This window comes from Lepidochelys kempii, chromosome 1 (assembly GCF_965140265.1).
Source record: "Lepidochelys kempii isolate rLepKem1 chromosome 1, rLepKem1.hap2, whole genome shotgun sequence".
Classification (NCBI taxonomy): Eukaryota; Metazoa; Chordata; order Testudines; family Cheloniidae; genus Lepidochelys; species Lepidochelys kempii.
In genome coordinates, this window is record NC_133256.1 from 300,773,984 (window position 1) to 300,798,319 (window position 24,336).

The 24,336-nt window shown below is 39.9% G+C and overlaps 1 protein-coding gene across 6 annotated transcripts in view; it reads right to left on the reverse strand.

Moving 5' to 3' along the window:
- The window catches only part of DOCK4 (dedicator of cytokinesis 4), a 434,135-nt gene that overhangs the window by 60,830 nt on the left and 348,969 nt on the right, over positions 1 to 24,336 (reverse strand). For all 6 annotated transcript variants that reach the window (XR_012156797.1, XM_073328104.1, XM_073328103.1 and 3 more), the window contains 5 exons: positions 13,308 to 13,383; positions 11,376 to 11,476; positions 9,702 to 9,760; positions 2,730 to 2,878; positions 1,044 to 1,129 (listed from right to left, as the gene is read on the reverse strand). Coding sequence is in view for 5 of the 6 variants with exons in the window: in XM_073328104.1 (XP_073184205.1) it covers positions 1,044 to 1,129; positions 2,730 to 2,878; positions 9,702 to 9,760; positions 11,376 to 11,476; positions 13,308 to 13,383 (471 nt within the window). In the remaining variant the exon portion in view is untranslated. The remainder of the gene's footprint in view (positions 1 to 1,043; positions 1,130 to 2,729; positions 2,879 to 9,701; positions 9,761 to 11,375; positions 11,477 to 13,307; positions 13,384 to 24,336) is intronic.

A 24,336-nucleotide genomic window follows, 5' to 3' on the forward strand; every position in this document is an offset into this window, starting at 1 on the left:
CGATTACTACACAAATTATCTTTTACTATACTCTTCAGCTGTAATTTCACCTCAAACTTCCCTTTCCTTCTCTGTATGTTATGGGCAGAAGCATTTATTTTGGTATTATGGGTTTTTTTCCCCACAATGGAATTGTAGGAGTATTATGTGCTTGGCATATGTACCAACAAAAAGACATAAATGCAATTGTTTTTAATTCTAGAGCAATAAAGCTAAAATATCACTTTTCCCTTCCATTTAAAAAGGAAGAAACCTAATTAAAAAAAAACTATATGTGTAATAGCACTGGGAAATACACATGTAAAATGGAATCCAGTGGAGGAACAATATATATTGTACTAAAGTGACTATAAATAGGTCTCCCACATGGTTGAAGTTGAAATGGGTGTGTGTGTGTGTGTGTGGGGGAAACAGTTCATGTTTTTGTGTCTGTGATGGTCACCAATTTCAGTCACCAGGAATCACACATGGGCAGTCCTAGGAGTTCCATTATAAAGGAAGCATTTGTCCTCTTTCACCATTAGATTCTGATGTTATGAACCAATTATTAAAACATATGCAATGTCTAAAAATCATTTGTAAATAGAATTATTACATGAGATTAATCTTATCAGTCATTCTGTAATCCATCAGGAAATCAACAAGTGAAACATTATTTGAACAATAGCAAATTTTGGTTAGTTATGAGAATGATTTAACAAAACAGCTATTTATTAAGCTCATGTTTTACAAATGTGATGTAAAAAAATTATGTTCTAACTGCATCCCACCCACCTACTAAACATCTTTGGCTTTTCTGGTTTTAAAATTAGTATGAGTGATAATAGAGAACAGTTTATGGTATAACATAGACACAACTAGTCATCAAAGATACAATAAGATACATTACTTTATTTAGGCAACTAGCATTTCACAGGTTTCAAAAACGACAAAAACATTCCGAGATCACAGCTCTTTCTGCAGTTTTTGTCCACAATGATATTTAGCAGCTAATCCATCAAATGGAACACAATGAATGAATTAAAAGCAAATTTATTACTCACATGCTGTTGAAGAGCTCTCGGTACGTTTCGTCACCTTTGCCTTCTGACATCAAGCTATCCAATTTGTCAATCAGTTTTGCCTCCACCTGGAACATATTCACATAAAAGGCTTCTTTGTACTTAAATTAGGTTTGAGCAAATTGAAAAAAAAATGATTTTTTTCTGTAAGAGGTTTTGTTAAATGGATTCCCTAGTATTATCGTTAAGAAATGTAAATTTCAGGATAGGTCACTTCATCTTCTGTCATCCCGGAGGATTTTTTGGGACTAATTTAAATGAAGCAATGTGATTCAACCTACAGGCTGAGCAGCATGTGCGGCTGCTAAGGCAGCTATCTATTTATAGACCCAAACAAAAAAGCATGCAGCCCAACGAGACTGCCTGAATTCTTACTGAAGGGCTGCAAGAGCAAGTCATTATTTGGACCTTAATATAAAACCAACTCTCTCCGATTCCACATCCCATTCTTTAAATCCAGGGATTAACAGTTTGGGGCTTATAGTTACTCCTGCTGACACTGAAAACCTACCCTGACTCCAATGTAATGTATATAGCAGATGCACTGAAATTCCGAGTCATCTGTCAAGAAGAGCTGGAGAATAAAGGTTTTATAGCTGAAAATCATTGCATAAAATATTTGTAACTATATTGATCATTGAGAAAATGTAGACAAGGTTGCTTTGTTTATTAATACATCAAAAGAGAATAACCTCCCCTCCAGCAATAGAGATACTTAGTGACTGAAAAACTAGAGGAGAAACTAGTCTATTATTGAAGTTGCTCTATTAAATCATGAATCATAATTACAGTGTACCTTTAAGTCAATGATCAATACAGAGTGAATCAGAAAGTCAGTGCTTTGCTTATGCAGAATCTGTTTTTCAACTAGTCTTCATCATCATTTTTACAATTATTTTAACAATGTGTTTAAAAAATGTGAGGGGAACAAAACACTTACATCACATGCATCTCCATTCGCATAGTTTGTTTTGTGTTTCCAAATACTCCAACTGCTCCTACAGCTCCCACTCCAATCCTTATCATTGCCTGAAATTATTTCAAATACTTCTGCTTTGCTTCATTTGAAACAGCACGAAGGAGAACACAGTGAAGTGGTTTGAGGCAGCTGGAAAGAACTGAGTGGGAGCCAAAAGAGCAGATGGCATATTTAGCAGTTCCTTACTTGATGCCTAAGCTAGTACTTGAGAGGCAAGAATAGTTGGATACTTGCAGAACTTGGTTTCTTGTAAAAGTCAGTCTTTTGATGGCTGGGTGAAAAGATATCAGACATTATATCAGTAAGCCATCATGGTATCATTCTTGAGTTTCTTCTTCATTATCTTTTTTTTTTCCAATATATACTACTAAAGTGGAAAAATAAAACAACCCCATTGAAGTCAAGAGGAGTTTTGGCATTGACTTCAATGGGGCTAGAATATCCCATCCCCATCTTAAATTAGCTACATAAAAATATTGAACAGAAAAACCCATGGAGAGCTTAGAGAGCCAAAGGGTCTTCAAGAGCCATTAGCCTATAATTCTACCATCTTCCCTCAAATGAAGGTTGTCATTTCTCCATCCTGCTCCATCACAGGTTCTGCTAACAAGTTAATAGTTCAGTGCCAAGGCTGCCTGAGAAAAATTTGAATGTCAATCTTCCCTGCTAAACAGCTTCACACACGGTACCTGTTTGAAGTTACCACTGCGCCTTTGTTCCCAATCCATCATGTCATGGAAAATGGGAATCATTACATTCCGTAGGTCAGGTTGCGGTATCAGTGTCACTTCTAGGAAGGGGCCAATGAGAGCTGGGATGAAGTGAAGTTTATGTTCCCCTAAAATTAAAAGGAAGCTGAATGTGAATTGGGTTCACTCTTCGTGAGTTACCAAACGATCCAAATGAAACAATATTGTATGAAGAATTATGAAATGGCATTCTAAATGTTTGCAGTTTGGTTGGCGAATAGCACACCTGTCATGTGCTATTTCTCAAACAAACAGCAGGAAAAGGAAGAGGAAAAGCCACAGAAAAGAGCCGAAGAGAGGATCAGCCTGATGCATCACATTTTACAATGGAGTTCTGAGCTCATGAATGATGTTGGGTTGTTCACTCCCAATGCCATTTTTTTGGAAGGGGAAGAGGAAGAAGTAAAGGGTTCAATGGACATTGCTTTATTTAAGACTACTTTAAGAACATCTTTTGCAAAAAGGTTTTTCCCTTTTGCAGGTAGAAATTGCTCCTGCATTTTTGTCCCTCCAAATACGGTTTACTCCTTGAGAGCATATTCACATTAGGTGGAGGCACAAGTACTCAGATTTGCAGCCACCCTTCATTTTGTGGCACAGAAATGGGAGTATAAATTTTGCCTGCAAAAAATGGATGCTTGGACTGTTTTTCTCAAAATGTTTCCCTTTAGAAAAAAAGCTGACACCTCTGCCATTAACTTACTATATTCTACTTGGATGTTGTAGAGGTCTCCCAATAGTAGGTAAATTTATATACCCCATGGTATATGTTGCACAAGGAGGTGAGGTTAAATTAGGAGATTTACCTGTAGCTTTGAATTATTTAGCTTCTGTCACTTGCAGGATTATTATACTGTCTGTTTTGAGAGTTCTGGTCTACCACAATTGCCAGACATGCAAAGAGGTTGAGAAGGGGGAAAAAGCAACCAACAATCGTAGTGAAAGAAAAGACAACACATTTTGTAGAGGGCAAGGTTTTCAAAAGCACCTGTGTCATTTAGGAGCACAAGTCACAATGTAAATTGAAATTGCTTGTAATATATTTTCATTCCTTTCAATGGGACTTGTGCTCCTAGGTCACGTCGCTACTTATGAATATCAATTCCATAGTTAACTATCAAACTCAAGAGCAAAACCCCTTTAGAATATGGTGCTTTATCAAATGTCGATATACAATTGAAGTAAACACCTTATGCACCGCCAGCACCTGGTTCACCATTGTGTTTCTCCAATTTACACCAGTGGAACTCCATTGACTTTAGCTAGAGTTACACAGATGGGAAACCAAGCCTCTAATGTTTAAAATTCTACAATAAACTTGCAGAAATATTTATTAAATCATTCTTTGGTTGCATCAGGTTTGTTAATTAATTGGATTAGGAAATTAACATGAATTATTGCTGCTTTTATATTAACTGTAAGGTGCATAAATGCCGTGGCTCTAGGAACTTTGTACACTTTTAAAGAACTACATCCATTTCTCCAGGCCTTAGAAAACTCAAGCCCATGCATCCAGAACAAACCCACTTGTACAGGTATAATTAAATCAAATAAGCTTCCACAGCAGGTGTGTCCTTCAGCAGAGCAGTCCTCCAGTCTGTGATACAGCAGGATTCCTTGTACGCTCCTCCTCAATGAATACTGCTTGTGAGTCACCTTGTTGGTGGGCACTAGTTGGACATTTGTTGTTCTCTTGAGACAAAAAGTGATTCTCATAACAAAAAAGATGCTCTTTACACCAAATTGTGTAATTCCCTTGTTGAGAGTGTGATCCTTTGGTGAATTCACCAATTCCAGAGACCGGCAGCTTCTATTCAGAGAAGGAAAGACCTTGCTCTTCCCTGTTTGTTAATATAATAAAATATTGTCATGTTGTCTGGCATGATCTGACTATGAAAGTTCTAAATAAACAGCAGGAACTGTTTGTAACAGGATACCTGGACCCACCAAGAATCCAATCTGTCAAGGTGGGCTTCTCAACATAGTAAGTAGATATCTGTAATCAATCTTTTTGTGGGCGGAGTACAGACAAATGGCAGTTCTAAGATGACCTTTTTATTTGGTGGAGCAATCTCCTCTCCATGCTCTGGAGGATATCCAGTTGCTTACGAGGGGTCCTGTAATTTCTCCAGGTGGTTCTGGAATGTGTCTGCAATTCTCCTTAGGAGGTCCCAGCATTGCCTACAGTCATCAGGTGGTGATGGTGAAGCAGGTGTGACCACTTTATCTGGTGAAGACAATGACAAACTTGCAGGGGCTGTGGCTCAGCCTGCTGAGATTCTTCCTCAGAGCATACCTGCATGGGTTGAAGTTCTTTCTCAGGTGGGAATCATAGAATCATAGAATATCAGGGTTGGAAGGGACCTCAGGAGGTCATCTAGTCCAACCCCCTGCTCAAAGTAGGGCCAATCCCCAACTAAACCATACCAGCCAGGGCTTTGTCAAGCCTGACCTTAAAAACTTCAAAGGAAAGAGATTCCACCACCTCCCTAGGTAACGCATTCCAGTGTTTCACCACCCTCCTAGTGAAAAAGTTTTTCCGAATATCCAACCTAAACCTCCCCCACTGCAACTTGAGACCATTACTCCTCGTTCTGTCATCTGCTACCACTCAGAACAGTTTAGATCCATCCTCTTTGGAACCCCCTTTCAGGTAGTTGAAAGCAGCTATCAAATCCCCCCTCATTCTTCTCTTCCGCAGACTAAACAATCCCAGTTCCCTCAGCCTCTCCTCATAAGTCATGTGTTCCAGTCCCCTAATCATTTTTGTTGCCCTTTGCTGGACGCTTTCCAATTTTTCCACATCCTTCTTGTAGTGTGGGGCCCAAAACTGGACACAGTACTCCAGATGAGGCCTCACCAATGTCGAATAGAGGGAAACAATCACGTCCCTCGATCTGCTGGCAATGCCCCTATGTATACATCCCAAAATGCCATTGGCCTTGTTGGCAACAAAGACTCACTGCTGACTCATATCCAGCTTCTCGTCCACTGTAACCCCTAGGTCCTTTTCTGCAGAACTGCTGCCGAGCCATCCAGTCCCTAATCTGTAGCGGTGCATGGGATTCTTCCGTCCTAAGTGCAGGACTCTGCACTTGTCCTTGTTGAACCTCATCAGATGTCTTTTGGCCCAATCCTCTAATTTGTCTAGGGCCCTCTGTATTCTAGTCCTACCATCCAGCTTATCTACCACTCCTCCCAGTTTAGTGTCGTCTGCAAACTTGCTGAGGGTGCAATCCACACCATCCTCCAGATCATTTATGAAGATATTGAACAAAACCGGCCCCAGGACTGACCCTTGGGCACTCCGCTTGATACCGGCTGCCAACCAGACATGGAGCCATTGATCACTACCAGTTGAGCCTGACAATCTAGCCAACTTTCTATCCACCTTATAGTCCATCCAGCCCATACTTCTTTAACTTGCTGGCAAGAATACTGTGGGAGACCGTATCAAAAGCTCTGCTAAAGTCAAGGAACAACACGTCCACTGCTTTCCCCTCATCCACAGAGCCAGTTATCTCACCATAGAAGGCAATTAGATTAGTCAGGCATGACTTGCCCTTGGTGAGTCCATGCTGACTGTTCCTGACCAATTTGCTCTCCTCTAAGTGCTTCAGAATTGATTCCTTGAGGATCTGCTCCTTGATTTTTCCAGGGACTGAGGTGAGGCTGACTGGCCTGTAGTTCCCAGGAGCCTCCTTCTTCCCTTTTTTAAAGATGGGAATGGCTATTTTGACGTTATTCTGACCTTCTGTAGTCATAGTGTCTTATATATGGATCTCAGGAACCCTAGTGTGAGGCATCACTGGTGTAATGGGGTAATCCTCTTGGATACAGGCACTGACTTCAATTTGTGCTGGTGGGTGCTCCTCTCCATCCCTCCCCCCATGCGAGTGGTGGTGGGGCCTCAGGGAGGAACAGGCTGAGTGGGGTCAGGGCCTAATGGTGGAATGGAGGTGGAACAGTTGGGGGGGACTATGGTCTAGGTGCTGGCATCCATAAAATATTAATCCAGCCCTGTGGCTGCTGAGCACCCCCTATTTTTTTTCAGTGGGTGCTTGAGCCCTGGAGCACCCTATGCTCATGGAGGGGAGTACCATTGGTCCCGGGGTTGGTCAGTCTCTCTTGTAGGAGTGGGAAGGTGCCCATGATTTTTTGAAGCCTGTGTCAGGGATGAATTCCTATCTTGACAAGGGCTGTGAAGTTCTCCACATTCATCAGCAAAGAATGAAGCCTCTACGTCAATGCATGTGGTGCCATCAGTACCGGCAGACTAACTATGTCCCAGCAAATCACCGATACTGTGAGTGGCAAACTGATGATGTGTTGACCTCTCTGGGTAGGACTGGATCCGACACCACTGGCAATTCTGGGTTTGCAGAGATGGTAAGGTCCTCCAGGATAATGTATCTACCCCCGATGGAGGATAATGGATAGTATTCCTGTCCCTTGGTGGTACCAGATGTGCCTGATTACTTACATCATATTTCAGTACCAATGACTCCTTTTCTCTGCAAGTTGGTACCACTGGTGTTCTTCTGAAAGAACTGGATTTGAGATAACCCACAGCCATCTTGTGGACTGAGCCACCATAAGCTGGAAGTGAGGACACCACCTAATGAGAAAGAATTTGGCCTTGCTTAGGCGACGAAAACTTCCGCACAGCTGCAGTGTTACTAACAAGGATTGCTGACCTTGGTCTGGGTGCTTGTGTCTAAGTTTCTTGCAAGAGCTGATTTCTTGATAAGTAGAAACTATGAGGTTTTTTTCTGTTACTAGAGAAACAGCTCGTGAGGGGTTACTTTGAGTTATGCTTTGTTTTGAGTTACCTATAAAAAGATAAGTTAGAGAGTGTACTTTGGATAAGTTTGGATTTTCTATGAGTAAGAAGAAACTGCCATTAATCTCTCCAATGGATAGGAGGAAGGCTGGCCACTAGAAATCTGCTGCTGATGCCACTCAATACCATCTCAGAGTTTGGGTAACTATGGAGGGAAGGGGGAAGAGGCGGATCTGACAGGCTGGGGTTGGACTGAGGTCTCATTGAACAATCCATGATGAAGCCTGGAATCTTGGAAGTCTGAATTCATGGGATTAATGGGTTTGTTGAGGAAAGGATTGTGATATGTTACACTTTGAGGGGATATAAGCTTCCCTGAGACAGAGGCCCAGTGGCAGGCCACGCAGATCTTGAATCTGAATTTTTTCAAGTGTTTTTATTTCTATACCTTGATCACCTTGATCAACTGGTCTTTCAGCCCTCGTATAGATTGCACTGATCACAACACGTCTTCCATTCATATTTAGAAACAATAATAGGAAAAATACACTAGAAATGACATACAATAAATACAGGTCACGGTGGCTCAATCCTCAAGCTGATCTCAGTGCACGTCAGTGGACGGGGTATAAGTTACATAATGCCAACTTTCCAACCTCTGCAATCCAACATCCAGCTAATTTCCCTGTGAGATGTGCCACAGTCTGAGGATCAGTTGGAGTGCTGAGCATACTGGCTTGACCCTTTCCAAGCCCTGCCATGCTCCTTAACCTTACAAGTAGGAGCGGGTGGAATAAAGATGGCCTTCCTGGATGGAGCTGATGCTCCTCTGTTCACTAGTCTGTGATCCTAGCTGCGAGGCCACTGGCATACAGTTGTACATGGTGGAACAGAAAGAGATGGGTCTCCAGTTGCTGGGGTCATCTCACTCATCTTTCTTGTAGACGAGCACCATCATAGTTTTCTTCCAGGAGCTGGGAACATGGTGGAACTGTTTGCATTTGTTGAAAATGGCAGTTAATACCAGGCAACTGGGGTCTCGTTTTTTCAGGAAGTTGCAGTGAATGCCATCTTTTCCTGGAGCTGTGTTTTTGGTCTTTGTAAGTCTGGTCATTACTTCCTGTGATGTGAAGTCTTCTTCCTGGCCCCCTGCAGAGTCAATCTGGGGTAAAGGATGAATGTACCCTGGACGCTGTGTGTCGTTCTGAGCTACACAGTCAAACACAGCCTTGAAGTATGAGAACAGTCTCTCAGTTGGGATTGCACAGTAAGATGAGGGCCCGTCAAGGATGTCTCTTAGAGTCTTGGGCCATTTGACTGGTAGAGCTCCTGGATCCTGCTGCTGGATTGTAGTGGCAACTGATGTTCCTTCTCCTGGCTTCTCTGATGTTTTTGTTATGGCTCCACACAGGAGTTCTGTGAGCAGTCGGTGTGTTCTCCTGAGTTACCTTCCTCCCAGATACTTTACCTGTCAGTGGGTATTTTTGACTTACAAGTCATGGGAAGATGATGGTTTTGAGAAAGTATTAGCTTTAATTAATAAACAAGAGTGCCCAAATTACTGGGATGGACAGATCAGGAATACACACTTACTTACAGGTAAGAATTTTTGTATGTACAAATGTAACCCCATTGTCAAAAAACAAAATCTATCATTTAGATTTTTCTTATCTTTCAGAATCTTGGAAAACAACAGTTTCCCATAGAGGAAAGAAGGCATCACAATGATGATAATTCTTTGATTTGAGCATTATGTTCATTCTCAGTTTTTTCAAGAAGTAAACAGAATTGGAGCTAGTGGCCAACATTTGTATCCAAAGCATTAGGTGAGTTTCAGTCAAGGGGATTGGTGTATGTCAAATAAACTACTTTCATCAAAGGATCTGAAAACACTTTGAAAATCCAAACAATTAATTCAACTTCTTAACATTTTTGAAAAGAATTAGAATGGTTTTCCAGGAGGATAAACCAACAAACAAAAAGGTAGTGCCTTGCCCAGATAAACTGGCAGAACCAGTAATATAATGCAGGAGTCTTAACTAAAATTCATTACAAATTTTGTTCAACTTTTTTGTGCTACTTTGTTTCACTGTTAATCTTTATTAAGGAGATTTTTTTTAATTCCTTACCTAAATTTTGCCACATGCTGAAAATTTCACATCCCATTGTTACCCGCATGTCACCATATCTGTGAAATATTTAAAAAATACAACTTTTAAGCAGAACATTATTTAGGAAATAATTTTACAAGCTCATACTATAATTTAGGCTCCTGTGTAGCAAGGTGAACTGTGAGATTTCCACACAGTAATGATTTTTCCCAAGTTTAGGATGGATGTAGTACACAGAAAAGGAAAAAGGAAGTTTGCTAATGTCCAATACGTATCTAATCAAATGGCTTGTTTCATAAAGAAACATTAATTTCCACATATTGTTAGTGCAAGCTCCCTAAAGGTACAAACAGGAACAATGATACAACAAAGTAGTGATACCAATCTATGCTCTTAATATGCCTCAGATTTTTTCCTTCCTCTTCCGCCTCAGATAACTAATAATTTTATTTTATCCTGTGATGTTTTTTTCTGGACACCCAGAACTATAAGGCACTCTGTGTCTCAGCAAGCGTGAACTTCACTGGAAATAGACAGGGTGACAGCCACCGTAGTCTAACTCATCAGCAAATTCCTTGAGATTCTGCCAGCCTAAACCTTGATTTACAAGTAACAATCACTCAACCCAGTTCCTGAGAGATGTCTCTCTACAGTGTCCAGTCCCTCTTACTGTGACTCACAGACATGATAAAGTTCACTGCCTCCAAACAGACAGAGCACACACTAGTCTGTTAGTGTTAAAGACTCATACTTTACTTTAATACTCAGTACTGAGCTGGTTTTGTAATAAAACAAGAATAAGTTTTTTAATAAAGAACAGAGATATAAGTGATGCTAAGCAAAAGTAAAAGTGACAGATATGGTTACAAACAAAACAAAACCCACTTTCTAGTGTCTAAAGCTTAAAGTACAATCCTGGTCTCAGGCAAATCTTTCATATATAGTCAGCTCCCATAAACTTCAACCCACATGGCTGAAGGAACCACCTTCCACGGTTTCCAGGAGCTCTGACTCTTTTGTCACTTAAGTGATGGATAACTAAAATGTCTTTTAGCTCCCTTTATATTACCCTAAAACCACGATCTATTCTTCTAGAGACAGGAAGGCCTCCTGGGGTGCAGACTCTCTGCACTGCTCATTAGCTTGATGGCTTTGTTTAACTTATATGTAAATGTACTTTCATTTTCCCCAGCCTGTAATAGAGCCAGTCAGTCAGGAGAATCCACATTCCTTTGTCTAGGGCAAGCTTGATTTATGCACTGCCTCCCAAACACATTTTAAGAACATATTTTCAGCACACACGTAATTCTTTATACACAACCCATATATACATCACACAAATGATTTTCAAATCCAGCCTTCTGCCAGTTTACATATGATACCTAACAAAACATCTTTTAAATATGTTATCACAACAGTGTGTTTGGGGCAGTGAGTGCGTCAGGCCTGATATGAGCTACACTATAGTGGTCCCTCAGCCAGTGGGCATTGAGGGGCTCTTAGGGTCAACAATTTTATTCTTGGGGCATTGTGAATTCACACAGGACTTAATCCAAAACCCATTAAAGTGAGCAAAAAGACTCATCTACTTCATCGGGTTTTGGATCAGGTCCATATGCTGCATAAAGCCTGTTTTTAAACAACATAATTGTTTGATCTGCAGTAATTTTATGGAACCTGACTGGTACTTACTTTTCCAACACTTTTTTCTTCTTGGAAGGTGTGAACATCTCCAGTTGCAGACATAATTGGTTTATAAAAATGACAGCAAGGTAAAAGTAGGAATCCCAGATCTACAATAAACACAAGGTATTTGGTTATTTTCCATTTCTCAGCACTAACATTTTATGTCCACTCTAGATGCAATTTTTCAGTTGTACCTCTTGTCTTACTCTTCATTAGTAGAGCTGGTTACAATATTTTTGATTAAATGTTTTTTCAACCAAATATTCTGTTTTGTTGATGCTGAAATGTTTTGCGGAGACATCCTAATTTTGACGATATTTTTGGCGGGAAGGTTTCTGGGGTCCATGGTGGACTCTCCAGTCACAGAGACAAAGAGAACTGAATTTAAAACCTGATGATTTTGATCTGAAAACAGAAATTTTGACACAATTCTGTTTTGCAAAAACTTTCAAAAGAATTTAGTTTTCTCTAAGTGGAATGGACAGCTCTACTCATCACTGACACAACTTGCAAGCATCAATAGCTACAGTGTCTCAGCAAGGCAAAGATGAAGTAAAGCAAGGTAATATAGTTTGTTAGCATACTGCCCCATAACTGATTTCCATGCACATGGCTCTGGGAGGATCAGCTGCTGAAACTTCTGTGAAGTAAAGATTTCTTAATGAAATGACATTTTTAAATATTAGCAATTCTAGGCCAGTGATTTTCAAACATTTGTACTGGTGATCCCTTTCATATAGCAAACCTCTGAGTGCAACCCCCCCCCATCAATTAAAAACACTTTTAAATATATTTAACACCATTATAAATGCTGGAGGCAAAGCAGGGTTTGGGAGTGGAGGCTGACAGCTCGCCACGCCCCACATAATAACCCTCGTGACCCCCTGAGACGTCCCGACCCTCAGTTTGAGAACCCCTGCTCTAGGCCAAATTATAGCTGCTTTAATGTAGGTATGCAGGAGAGGAAAATAGGTGCAGGAGACAGCAATAACTGCTAAATAAGCCTGGGGAATAGTCAGTTAGCAGTTAATGATGTTCGCAGAGCTACACAAGGGAGCACTGGCTACATAGTTTCATAGTCTCTAGTACTTCAGGCCAACATTCTCTCCAATGACTCCAGAGGCATAGCATGGACCTAGATTTTCAGACATGCTGAGCCTCCACCACTGTACTTGAAATCACTGGCAGCATTGGGTGCTCAGCACCCCTGAAAATCAGACCCTCTGCCTTATAACATGGCACAGCTAGAATAATACCTCCAACCTCCACCGATTGGACTGTATGGTCACTTTCCCTCTCCCCTATGAGTAAACCTCTTAGGAGCCATCACTGAGCCTTTTGTTTTTAATCCCCTGAATATCATTCTATAACTGAGATTTAACACTCTGGCTATGGGTTATTACAGATACCACAGCTCACTGAACACAGGCTAATATCTTTAACAATATCCAGCATGACATGTCATAGCATTATAATTTTAACAGTACATGCCATATTAATTGTTCTTGAGAGAATTTAAAAAAAAATCTAAAGCCATATTTTTGGTAAATATGCCAGGGAATAAGTAATAAAGTTCATTTTATTTTCTGAGAATCTTAAAATACGAGCAGAACAGAAAATATTTTCTGTAATCAAGAAACCTTGATCCAAAAAATATGACAGAAGCGCACTCTAGAGACTTAAAACCAGAAGTCAAACAAAAAGAATCCCAAGTATAAAACACATATCTATATAATTTTTAAACCAATCTCATGAGTTTTGAACAGCTGAGATTGGTAACACCGCAGGCATTCTAACAGCTCAGAAATTAGAGATAAATTTAATCCAAAGAGTTTAATCCAAATTTAATCCAAACAACGCAAAATCAAAAGAGCCACAGATTGACAAATTTTTGCACTACTTATGTTAACAAAGATATAATTTGGGGGAGCGCATTACCTTATAATCAAAGTTTTCATTTAGGAAGTTCTTACGAAGGGCATCCGAAAGATATAGGACTGTTGTAATAATAACACTGGTAACAGAAAAAGAAGCGTTACCTTTCATTAATTGGAAAAATGTGACTTCGATTCTTTAAGTACTAGGTCATTTTTCAATAAACTAAAGCAAGGTACCATGTGTAAACTAGAGTAAATACTACATTCTAAGCATATATGAATAATTGGATACCAATACAATCTGTCGCCAGAAAATACATATGGCAAGAAACAAATTGATGACAATATGTATAGTGCAGCTGTATGGACTGTGCTTGTGAAAACAGCTGTGGCAAGATAAAATTAACAGGAAAAATACATACCACATTATTGTGCAACCCAGACCACATAGATATATTATAATCTACATTGGTCCTATCAATGATTATGTATGCAATGAGCAAAACTTGTTCTAAACATTCTTTTCAGTGTGTGCATGAAAGAATATTTAATATTGCACCAATTGCAAACATTATTTGCTGACAGAACAGACACAACACAGGCAGTAGTAGTGTAAACCACTGCAATGCAAATCTGCATCAAAAATACCTGAAGGAAGTACATCTATGGCTCTCTGTTTGGACCGCCAACAAGAGTGCAGTGATACTGCGATAATGATATTTTACCATATTGATACTTACCTGGAGGATATTAATCTATTCTATCTGGATTGAGATAGCCAAACTCCTTTCACATTATTTATCATTAGTACTCAGATGTTAGAAACTTTTGGCCACTCCAGTGCTAACCTGGCTTGAATGAAGAGGCGACAGAGACAAAAGTGCAGATTTTGAACTCTATGAAGATGGAACATATTCCGGGACCATCTGAATACATATTGTTTGAATGAATCAAGATTTAGCTGACACCTGCTGTCCCTCTGTCACAATGCATCTCACTACACTGGGTTGCAGTGCTTTGTTCTCATTTGTAATCACACACCGTTTGTGAACTAACTGCAAAAGACATGAAAAATTGAAACTGAAGTAGTGCAAATACATAGCATATGTAAAAGGCCCTTAAATGGAGTATCTGATTAAACAGTGATACAGTTCTAAAAAAAATAATACTTAGTATTTGGGATAGAGCATTTTTCATCTTCAGAGAACTTAAAAATATATTGGATCATTAATCCACCATCACCTATTAAAGATAGATAAATATTAGTGTCCATTTTTTAGAGATGGGGAACCTGAAGCACAGAACTTCAGTGACTTGCCCAAGATCACAGAAGGAGTCAGTGTAAAAGCTGGGACTCCTGAATTCCTCGGTACCAATACTGCGCTCTGACTATGAGACTATCCTTTATAGGAACCTAGAGGGCAAAGAGACTCAGCAGGCCCTTTCCTGCACTCTCCATATGGGCTATTGGCATTCATGGCTCTTCTTGGCTGGTGGCCTCATACGCAGTGCAATGTGGTAATGCATTGGGTTGTTTTGCAATGCTGTATCTGCTAAACCAAGCTCTTCATGTTAGAGTTTGACAAAGCAAAGTGACACAGATGCTCATACATTTCCACCCAAAATATTTACCCAGCCTCTCTCTATAATTATCAATTTTTCTTCGTGCCCTTATTGGTGGATTTAAGGTCTTGGAATAAGACATTTTTCTCTAAGTATAGCTCAGAACTTCACTGGTTACAGAATTTGGGTTTCAATTCCTAACTTGCAAACTGGTCCTCCAATAATGCCAACCCCTTTTTTTCAATCTGTGAAGTGGCTGAATATCTGGAATGAATAAAATCATAGATCTCTTTTGGAACACTATCTTTGGTTCTCAAATTTCACTAGTTTTATGTGAACTTCTAATCACCATATTTATTTATTTTCTCAATAACTGTACTGCATCCTGGCTTCTTATTTGTCCAGATATCATTCCATGTTTGTCATTCATCTGTGTAGCTCATCCAAATTCCCCTCCAGTGGAGTAATCTCTGTATTACTTTGGAAGAGAATGTTAAAGAGCCTGTTAATAGATGAAGAAAATGGTGCTTAACCATCAGAGGTCAGAGCAGAAGCATCGAGGGGAAAAAAGCCAAACCTGCCATTTTTGTATTTGCACACTATTCAATTTTACAGATGTTTCACCAACTGGGAAGAAAGAAGTTTTGAGAGAAAGAGGATATTCCACTGGATGAAATGATTAAAATAATTAAGCTTGGGTAACTATACCTATGTATTAATTACTATTATTATTATTTGCATTACCATAGTGCTTAGAAGCCCTAGTTAATGTAACAGAACCCCACTGTGCTAGGTGCTGTACAAACACTGAGCAAAAAGACCAGTTCTACACTAAAGAGCTTACAATGTAAGTAAAATTTCAGCTTCTAGGAAATTCTTAAATCCAAAATAATAAATCCTTGAAAAATGTGATTTAAAAGGAAACTATAATTTAGTCACAGTGCCACAAAGAATGCAAGTACATTGCTATGTCTATACTACATATATGTATTTATATCAGAAAGAATTATTTTTCTCTACATCACTTGTCAGCAGACTTTTAATACACATTCGAGAAGAATTTTAAAATGCCATTTCAAAGATTTTTTGCTAAGATTTCCTGAGAGAGCAGAATGGTAATAATGCAAATATTTGTTGCGATAGCTGACATCTCACTTGTTTACATGATAAACCAATGATACCATGTGCATTCTCAGTGGTTGATGAAAGGTGTGTCTATGAATAGCCTGTATGTGTATATCAACATGGAACTAGATAAAAATCATTCAGCTGAGTGGAGTACATGAAGATGATACCACAGAATCTTAGATATGTAGGGCTGGAAGGGAACTTGAGATGTCATCTAGTCTATCCCCCTGAGCTGAGGCAGGACCACATATACCTAGACTATCCCTGACAGGTGTTTGTCTAACTTGTTTTTAAAAGCCTCCAATGATGGAGATTTCACAACCTTGTACGACACGCCTGTTAATACACCCCAGAATTATATTAGCTTTTTTTTTGAAACTGCATCACGTTGTTGACTCAGATTCAATTTGTGATCTACTATAAACCTCAGCTTCTTTTCAGTAATACTACCGCTTAGCTAGTTATCCCCTATTTTGTAGTTGTGCATTTGATTTTTCTTTCCTAGTGGAGTACTTTGCACTTGTCGGTATTGAATTTTGTCTTGTTGATTTCAGCTCGATGCTCCAATTTGTCAAGGTTGTTTTGAATTAGCAAAGCTTCTGATACGGTCTCCCACAGTATTTTTGCCAGCAAGTTAAAGTAGTATGGGTTGGATGAATGGACTATAAGGTGGACAGAAAACTGGCTAGATGGTTGGGCTCAACGGGTAGTGCTCAATGGCTCCATGTCTAGTAGGCAGCTGGTATCAAGCGGAGTGCCCAAAGGGTCAGTCCTGGGGCCGGTTTTGTTTAATATCTTCATAAATGATCTGGAGGATGGCATGGTTTGCACCCTCAGCAAGTTTGCTGATGACACTAACTGGGAGGAGAGGTAGATATGCTGGAGGGGAGAGATAGGATACAGAGGGCCCTAGACAAATTAGAGGATTGGGCCAAAAGAAATCTGATGAGGTTCAACAAGGACAAGTGCAGAGTCCTGCACTTAGGACAGAAGAATCCCATGCACCGCTACAGACTAGGGACCAAATGGCTAGGCAGCAGTTCTGCAGAAAAGGACCTAGGGGATACAGTGGACGAGAAGCTGGATATGAGTCAGTAGTGAGTCTTTGTTGCCAAGAAGGCCAATGGCATTTTGGGATGTATACGTAGGGGCACTGCCAGCAGATCGAGGGACGTGATTGTTCCCCTCTATTTGACATTGGTGAGGCCTCATCTGGAGTACTGTGTCCAGTTTTGGGCCCCACATTACAAGAAGGATGTGGAAAAATTGGAAAGCGTCCAGCGGACGGCAACAAAAATGATTAGGGGACTGGAACACATGACTTATGAGGAGAGGCTGAGGGAACTGGGATTGTTTAGTCTGTGGAAGAGAAGAATGAGGGGGGATTTGATAGCTGCTTTCAACTACCTGAAAGGGGGTTCCAAAGAGGATGGATCTAGACTGTTCTGAGTGGTAGCAGATGACAGAACGAGGAGTAATGGTGTAAAGTTGTAGTGGAGGAGGTTTAGGTTGGATATTCAGAAAAACTTTTTCACTAGGAGGGTGGTGAAGCACTGGACTGCGTTACCTAGGGAGGTGGTGGAATCTCCTTCTTTTGAGGTTTTTAAGGTCAGGAATCTCCTTCCTTTTGAGCTTTTTGACAAAGCTCTGGCTGAGATGCTTTAGTTGGGGATTGGTCCTGCTTTGAGCAGGGGGTTGGACTAGATGACCTCCTGAGGTCCGTCCCAACCCTGTTATTCTATGATTCTATGAATATTAAAGGCCCAACTGCAAACTATCCCAATGCAAAGGAAAGATAGGGAGAATAAGAAGAGGCCAGCATGGCTCCATTGGGAGATTTCAGTTAGGGGTGCAGAAGTAAGGATGGCATGGTATGTCAGCAGCCACCACTCTCTGGCTGCCCAGCTCTGAAGGCAACAATGCAGAAGTAAGGGTGGCATGGTATGATATTGCCACTCTTACTTCTGCGCTGCTGCTGATGGGGAACTGCCTTCAGAACTGGGCACCTGGCCACCAGCCGCTGCTCTCCAGCCATCACTCTCTGGCCACCCACTTCTGAAGGCAGCACAGAAGTAAGGGAGGCCTCCCTAAAGTAACCACTGCTAACTATTCTCTAAGTAAGGTTTGCAACCAGTTTTGTACCCACTTTCTAGTAATTTCATCTAGACCACACTTCCCTAGTTTGCTTACAAGAATGTCATATGAGACTGTATGAAAAGCCTTACTAAAGTCAAGATAGATCACATCTATAACTAAGGAGACCAGATAGCAGGTATAAAAAATCAGGATGGTCCTGATTATATCAGGACATCTGGTCACTCTATCTACAATTTCCACGCATCCACTAGGCCAGTAACCCTGTCACTGAAGGAAATTAGGTTGGTTTGGCATGATTTATTCTTAATAAATGCATATTGGCTATTACTTATTAATCTATTATCCTCTACGTGCTTAAGAAATGATTGTTTAATAATTAGTGCCAGTATCTTTCCAGGTATCAAAGTTAGGCTGGCTGGTCGAGAAATTCCCCAGGTCCTATTTGTTCCCCTTGTCAAGATATGTAATATGTTTTCCCTTCTCCAATCCTCTCGGACCTCACCTGTCCTCCATATTTCCTTAAAGATAACTGTTAACGGTTCTGAAATTGCTTTAGCTAGTTCCTGAAGTAACCAAGGATGTGAATTTCATCAGGCCCTGCCAACTCAAATATATCTAACTTTCCTGAATAGTCTTTAGCCTGCTCTTTCCCTATTTTGGCTTGCCTTCCTTTCCCCTCATTGTTAATATTAATTGTGTTAAGTATTTGGGAACAATTTACCTTTTTAGTAAAGAATGACACAAAAGGGGCATTAAACACTTCAGTTTTCTTGACATCATCCAATATGAGCTCTCCTTCCCCTCCAAGTAGGGGGCCTACACTTTTCTTTGTCTTTCTCTTGTTCCTAATATATTTATAGAACCTCTTTTTATTGCCTTTCATGTTCCTTGCTAAGTTTCTGACTCCGACACATTGTTACATGTTCCACTGGAAGGGCCTGTCTACACTTACCGGGGGATCGACGAGTGGCTATCATGGCACTGGCGGTCGATTTAGCGGGTCTTTCGTATCACCAGCCATTGATATGTTCAGAACTGCCAATCATTTTACAAGAAAATACTCCAATTCTCATCCATTGAGTTTTTCCAGACACATATCAAGAACTCTGAAGTTCAATTTTACATTATTCTGATGACACTCACAAGTACCCACTTGCATCCACTTTCAAGTACAACTTCTGATTCTCAGTTGGTGCTCTATTATTTCAAAATGAAATGCAAGTACAGAAATCCTCAACAGAGAAAACCTTCCTTCGCATGGAAAAAAATTACATTCTTGCAGACCCATGTATATATATTTATACACATACATGCTACAAAATTAGAACTGTGGAGAAGTATTTCATATATTTGTGTAAGCCATATTGTTATATTACAAAACATACTTTTATGAAGAATTTATTGTACATCTCTCGGATTACAGCACCATAGCCTATGTGAGCTAGCAGGATAATCTTAAGTGGCCATAATGAAGAAACTAATACTAATTTGACACGTTCCTTTCTTGCATATCATCATGGCATTCTGGAATGTGCTGTCCAGATCCGTAAGGGGTTGTTTCAACACTTGCCATGCAGTATTGAGTGCTTTACATTGCTTTTGCTGATGTAACTCCCAGCTTGCCTTTTGTGCTGTTTACTTGTCTTTACTCTTCCCTTTGTTCTATTTCCCTTGCCCAAAATAATCAAACAAAAATTAATATAACTGTAACCTTTTTTTGACTGTTCCCAGCCTTTCACTTGAGAATCACTTAAAACTACTCAGAAGCGTAAAGCTCAGTTAAAATAGCCAGCTGTGTGTAAATCCTGTCAACTACCGCAGTATCACTCTTTGGGGAGCAATCCAGACCAGTGAGGGGTTGTGTCTCCGCTTAACCTTAAGTGCCTCACAATGATTTGCTACTGTTGCTTTCTGCCTGGGACACTCTCAGTCAGCAACAAGCATGTAAGTCACACCCTGAGTGTCTGTGTACTATGCAGCCAGCCCTGGATCAGCAACTCTGACCCCAGCAGTCTGTCCACAGTCCCACATTCCCACTCTGGCTTCCACCGGCCTTGGTTACAACCAGCAAGGTGACTCCAACACACTCCCAGTCCCAAACTCCCTAAACCATGTTCCCTCAAGTGTTCAGCTCCCTCTTAGACCATTCAGAGAAATAATAAGGTTCATTTACTCTGCTAAACACACAAAATGTACAGCTTACCACTTTAATTGGAGTTACCTAACACTTTAATTCAAGAACAGCATTATTGGTTTAAATTAAAAGTAAAACAAGTTTATTAACAAAAGAAAATAGGGTTTTAAGTGAGATCAATTTAAAAAATGCTTTCTAGTGACTAAACACTTAACCTAGCAAGATACAGACTTTCTTGAAGATGGTTTTTTTCACCCACAATCTTCCAGAAAAATGGATGAGCTCCGCCCTCTCAGTCAGAATCTCGCCCAGAAGCCAAAAGTGCTCGTTCTTTTGTCTTCTTAAATGGAAGAGATAACTTGGGTTTCTCTGACCCTTTCTTTTATAGTCCAGTGAACCTTTGAAATGGATTTTTCAAGCTGTGAGGAAGGCGACATGGAGTCTGATAGCGAAAGAAGCTTTATACCGTTCTTTTCCCCAACTGGTGTTTTCCCAAATGTAAATTGTTCTGTTTCTTTCAATTTTCTCCCCCTGCTGTCTTGATCTTCCTGTTTATTGTGTATATGTAAATTGAGGTAAACCCACATTCCTCTGTTTAGGACAGACCTATTTAACACCTTTACCTAGGCAAGGCCATCTGGTCTTGAACATGTTCTTGTAATATCATTCAGGAGGAAATCATAACTTTACGTATAATGTTGCTACATACATTTTACCGTGATATTGTTGACCAGTGAATTAGTTTTTAAATGATATTTACATGGCATATTCTGTACACAGATTATCACAATTGTGTCTAGTGTGTGAATACCTGGGTTCTTTGGGTCATGTATATATTCTGCTTTCATTAATGAAAAGAAGGTTTTGTAAAGGCATTACAGTCCTTGCCATATTAAGTTCAGAGTAAACCAAGAGAGTCTTCTAAAAGTTAATGTGTACAGTTGTCAAATGATATATCTGGGATTTTAATAAACATAAAAAACAGAATATACCAAAGCTTGTTTCACAGAGCACCTGCTTAACTAAAAATATGAACTTCCATTGCCATATTTCGTAAGTCCTGAAGACATACTAAAAAATAGCCCATTGGGTTTTAAGAGACAGATGCCTAGCATTTCTAACATTTAGGAAACTGCTGAAAGAACCCACATTGGTTAATAACATATAGACAAATGAGACTTCTGCAAATTAACTAATCTTTTAAATGAAAGCGACTTGTTTAGCAGGAGTGGAAAGATGAATACACAATTATATCATACTATACCTGAATATTATTTAAATATCAAATCTCTGCTTAACGTGTAACAGAAACCTCACTTTATTGTCAAGAAATATTGTCCTTCACCGCTAATGAAACATGACAGTTCTGGAATTCAGGCAAGACTGTTCAATGCCCTGGAAAGATGCCAACCAGCTGAATCATCCAGACAAGGGAAATTATTCTAACCTAAGGATTATTTAATTAAATGAATAATACTGTGTTATTTCTAGTTTTTGACAGACACTACAAACTTGCCATCTATTAACATCATTCATATAGTATGGCATTCATGTCGCAGAATTTTGGATTCCTCTGTGGAAGTAGATAACACATTTAGGAGTCCTTCAACCACATGGTCTTCCATTGCAGTTTATGATTAGAAGCATTGCTAAAATGGCACTTAGTTTCAGTTAACTTAGGTAGTAAACAGATGATATACTGAAGAATAGAAACATGAAGATAATATTTTCCATTATGAAGAATAAAACACACTTGTAATAGCAACATTCTTGCCAATAATGCTTAGGAGCTATAAGTGATTACCCTGTTTTGTTGCATATATAATTATGGAGTTTTGATTTATCTATTATAGATTAATGTCTGAGTAGTTATATAAATTATACAGAACAAGACAGTATCAAATGAGAGCTTTTATTGTATCCCATTGTTTAGTCATTAGAAGTGACAGACATAAGAGACAAGATCTTTTCCATGTCCCCATTTCTGTCCCATGACATTTGAAAAATATTTATTTCTCCTATTTTTATATTATTTCTCTTTTTGTTTGCAACTTTCTCAGTTTCTTAAATTTTGAAAGAGTTCACTCATATTTTGTGTCACCTATTCTCAAAGTTAAAATATGTCAGCAATTCTGGTGGTGCACATTTGGCAATTTTGCAAAGCTAATCAGTGACATTTGTCAGTGATGGATATTCAAGCACTAAGAATTGTAGTAGCTGTCATAAAAAGGATGCTTGATCATAAATCATCATCTTTGGCTCTGAACACTCCTCCCTAAGCCTCTCTGTTTTTGATTTATAGCAGACAGCATCCAACTAAAGATGACCTTATCTGAAAATACACATCAGATGCCACATTATTACTGACAAGATCGTGAAAAAAGAAAAATCCTACAGGAGCCAGGGCAGTAAAATAATAATATATCCCAATATGGCTCCTTCAGCATCCGAAGACCCAAGAAGCTTTTAATTAATAGAAGTTCTGCATGTGTAAAGAGGAAAAAATAAGTGAAAGACATATATTTGTAATGTGCTATAGCTTCTCTATGTGTACACCTCTCCCCCAGTCTCAGACAATGTGAGAAAATACTAGATACAGTTTAATCTTCCTCTTCCTGAAAATACTAGATACAGTTCAGACTTGACTCTGGGGACAGGAGGGTGAGAAGACAGGACTCCCACCTGTCCCCAGTGGTGATCTGACTGCTGCTGAGGGAGTATCTCTAGGCTATATCTTCCCCGGGTGCTGTTCCTTTTCTCTCCCCCTTTACCTTCCCCCCTCCCACCACAAGCATACATAGCTGAGGGAAGGCCTATCTAGCCTTGGTGCTGCAGCTGCTCCAACTATAATTTCTGTCTGATTGAACTAGGAAGTGCCCCTTCCTCAAGTGATCCTAAGTCCCAATTGCTCTTCCCTAGGAAGTTTATAGTCTGGAGCTTTTCTGACCGTGAACACATTCCTTATGTATTGTGCTGTCCTGGATGTATTACTTAACCTGACGGATTGCTATCCATTGTTAGGATTTGGGGTCCAGTTGTGGCTGATTCTCCCATCACTTGGGCTTCCGATCACCACAAACTGAGGGACTGAATCACTCTGGAGGGTGCCTTCATTTTTCAGGCCCTTTAAGGGTATGTCTACACTGCTACAGAGAAGTGGGTCTACAGCACACTTAGACATACCTGATCGAGATACTTGCTAAAAGGGGCAAGCTCATGCCATTGTGGCCATCTAGGACCTAGAGTACATTCTCCAGCAGGTAGCCTGTACCACTGCATATGCTACCACAGCTACACTGCTAATTTTAGCGACATGACTTGATCAAAGGTAACTCGGGCATGCCCGTAAGTACTGCAGACACACTCCCCAAATGTAAACATGCCCTAAGAGGAAACTCTGAAGTTTTCTCACCCCCATGGAATAATGAGACCAGAAGACCTACAAGCTAAAGATGGATAAAATGACACTCAGAGTCACAATAAGTGTCTGAAGTGAGAGATGAGTGAATCTTGTTGAATCCTTCCTGGAGAAGGAAAATAGAATCTTTGTACTCTAGAACCATGTAGAGTTTCCGGGCTTGTTGCTTAAGGTTTTTCCCTCTGTTTCCAAGTTTTCCTAAAGTCTCTCTGGAGGAGGAGGAATTAGAAAAGATGGCAAATTCTATTTAGTTTTGGACAAGTGATATTTGCCTTGGAGTTAGCCAGAGAAAGAGAACGAGCAGGTTGTCTCGTGACAGCGGCCACCACCTTCCTCTCTATTGCTTTCAACATGTTTGGGGAAAGAACCTCTTGTGACTCAGACCCTTGGTGCCAACTCACAGAGGGCATGCACAGGGTTTTACATGTACCCCCTAAGTCGGATACATGAATGTAAAGTGGCATGTAAGGTTCCTAGCAAGAGCTAGTAGCCCACTGGTCATCATAACCATTGTAGAATGTATGTACATATAATATGTAAGGAGTTATCTATCTATACTAAATTTTTTTTAAGGTCTTGGAGTTAAGGCAGATCACTAGGAGGTGACATATCTCAGACATGTTCCTTTCAGGCATGTGAGGGATCCTGAAGAAATGTTAAGATTTTATTTCATATATAATCATTTCATTACAATACTTCTACTTGCTACTACATCAGTCTCTTTGCTTGTTAAATAAACTTATACGCGAC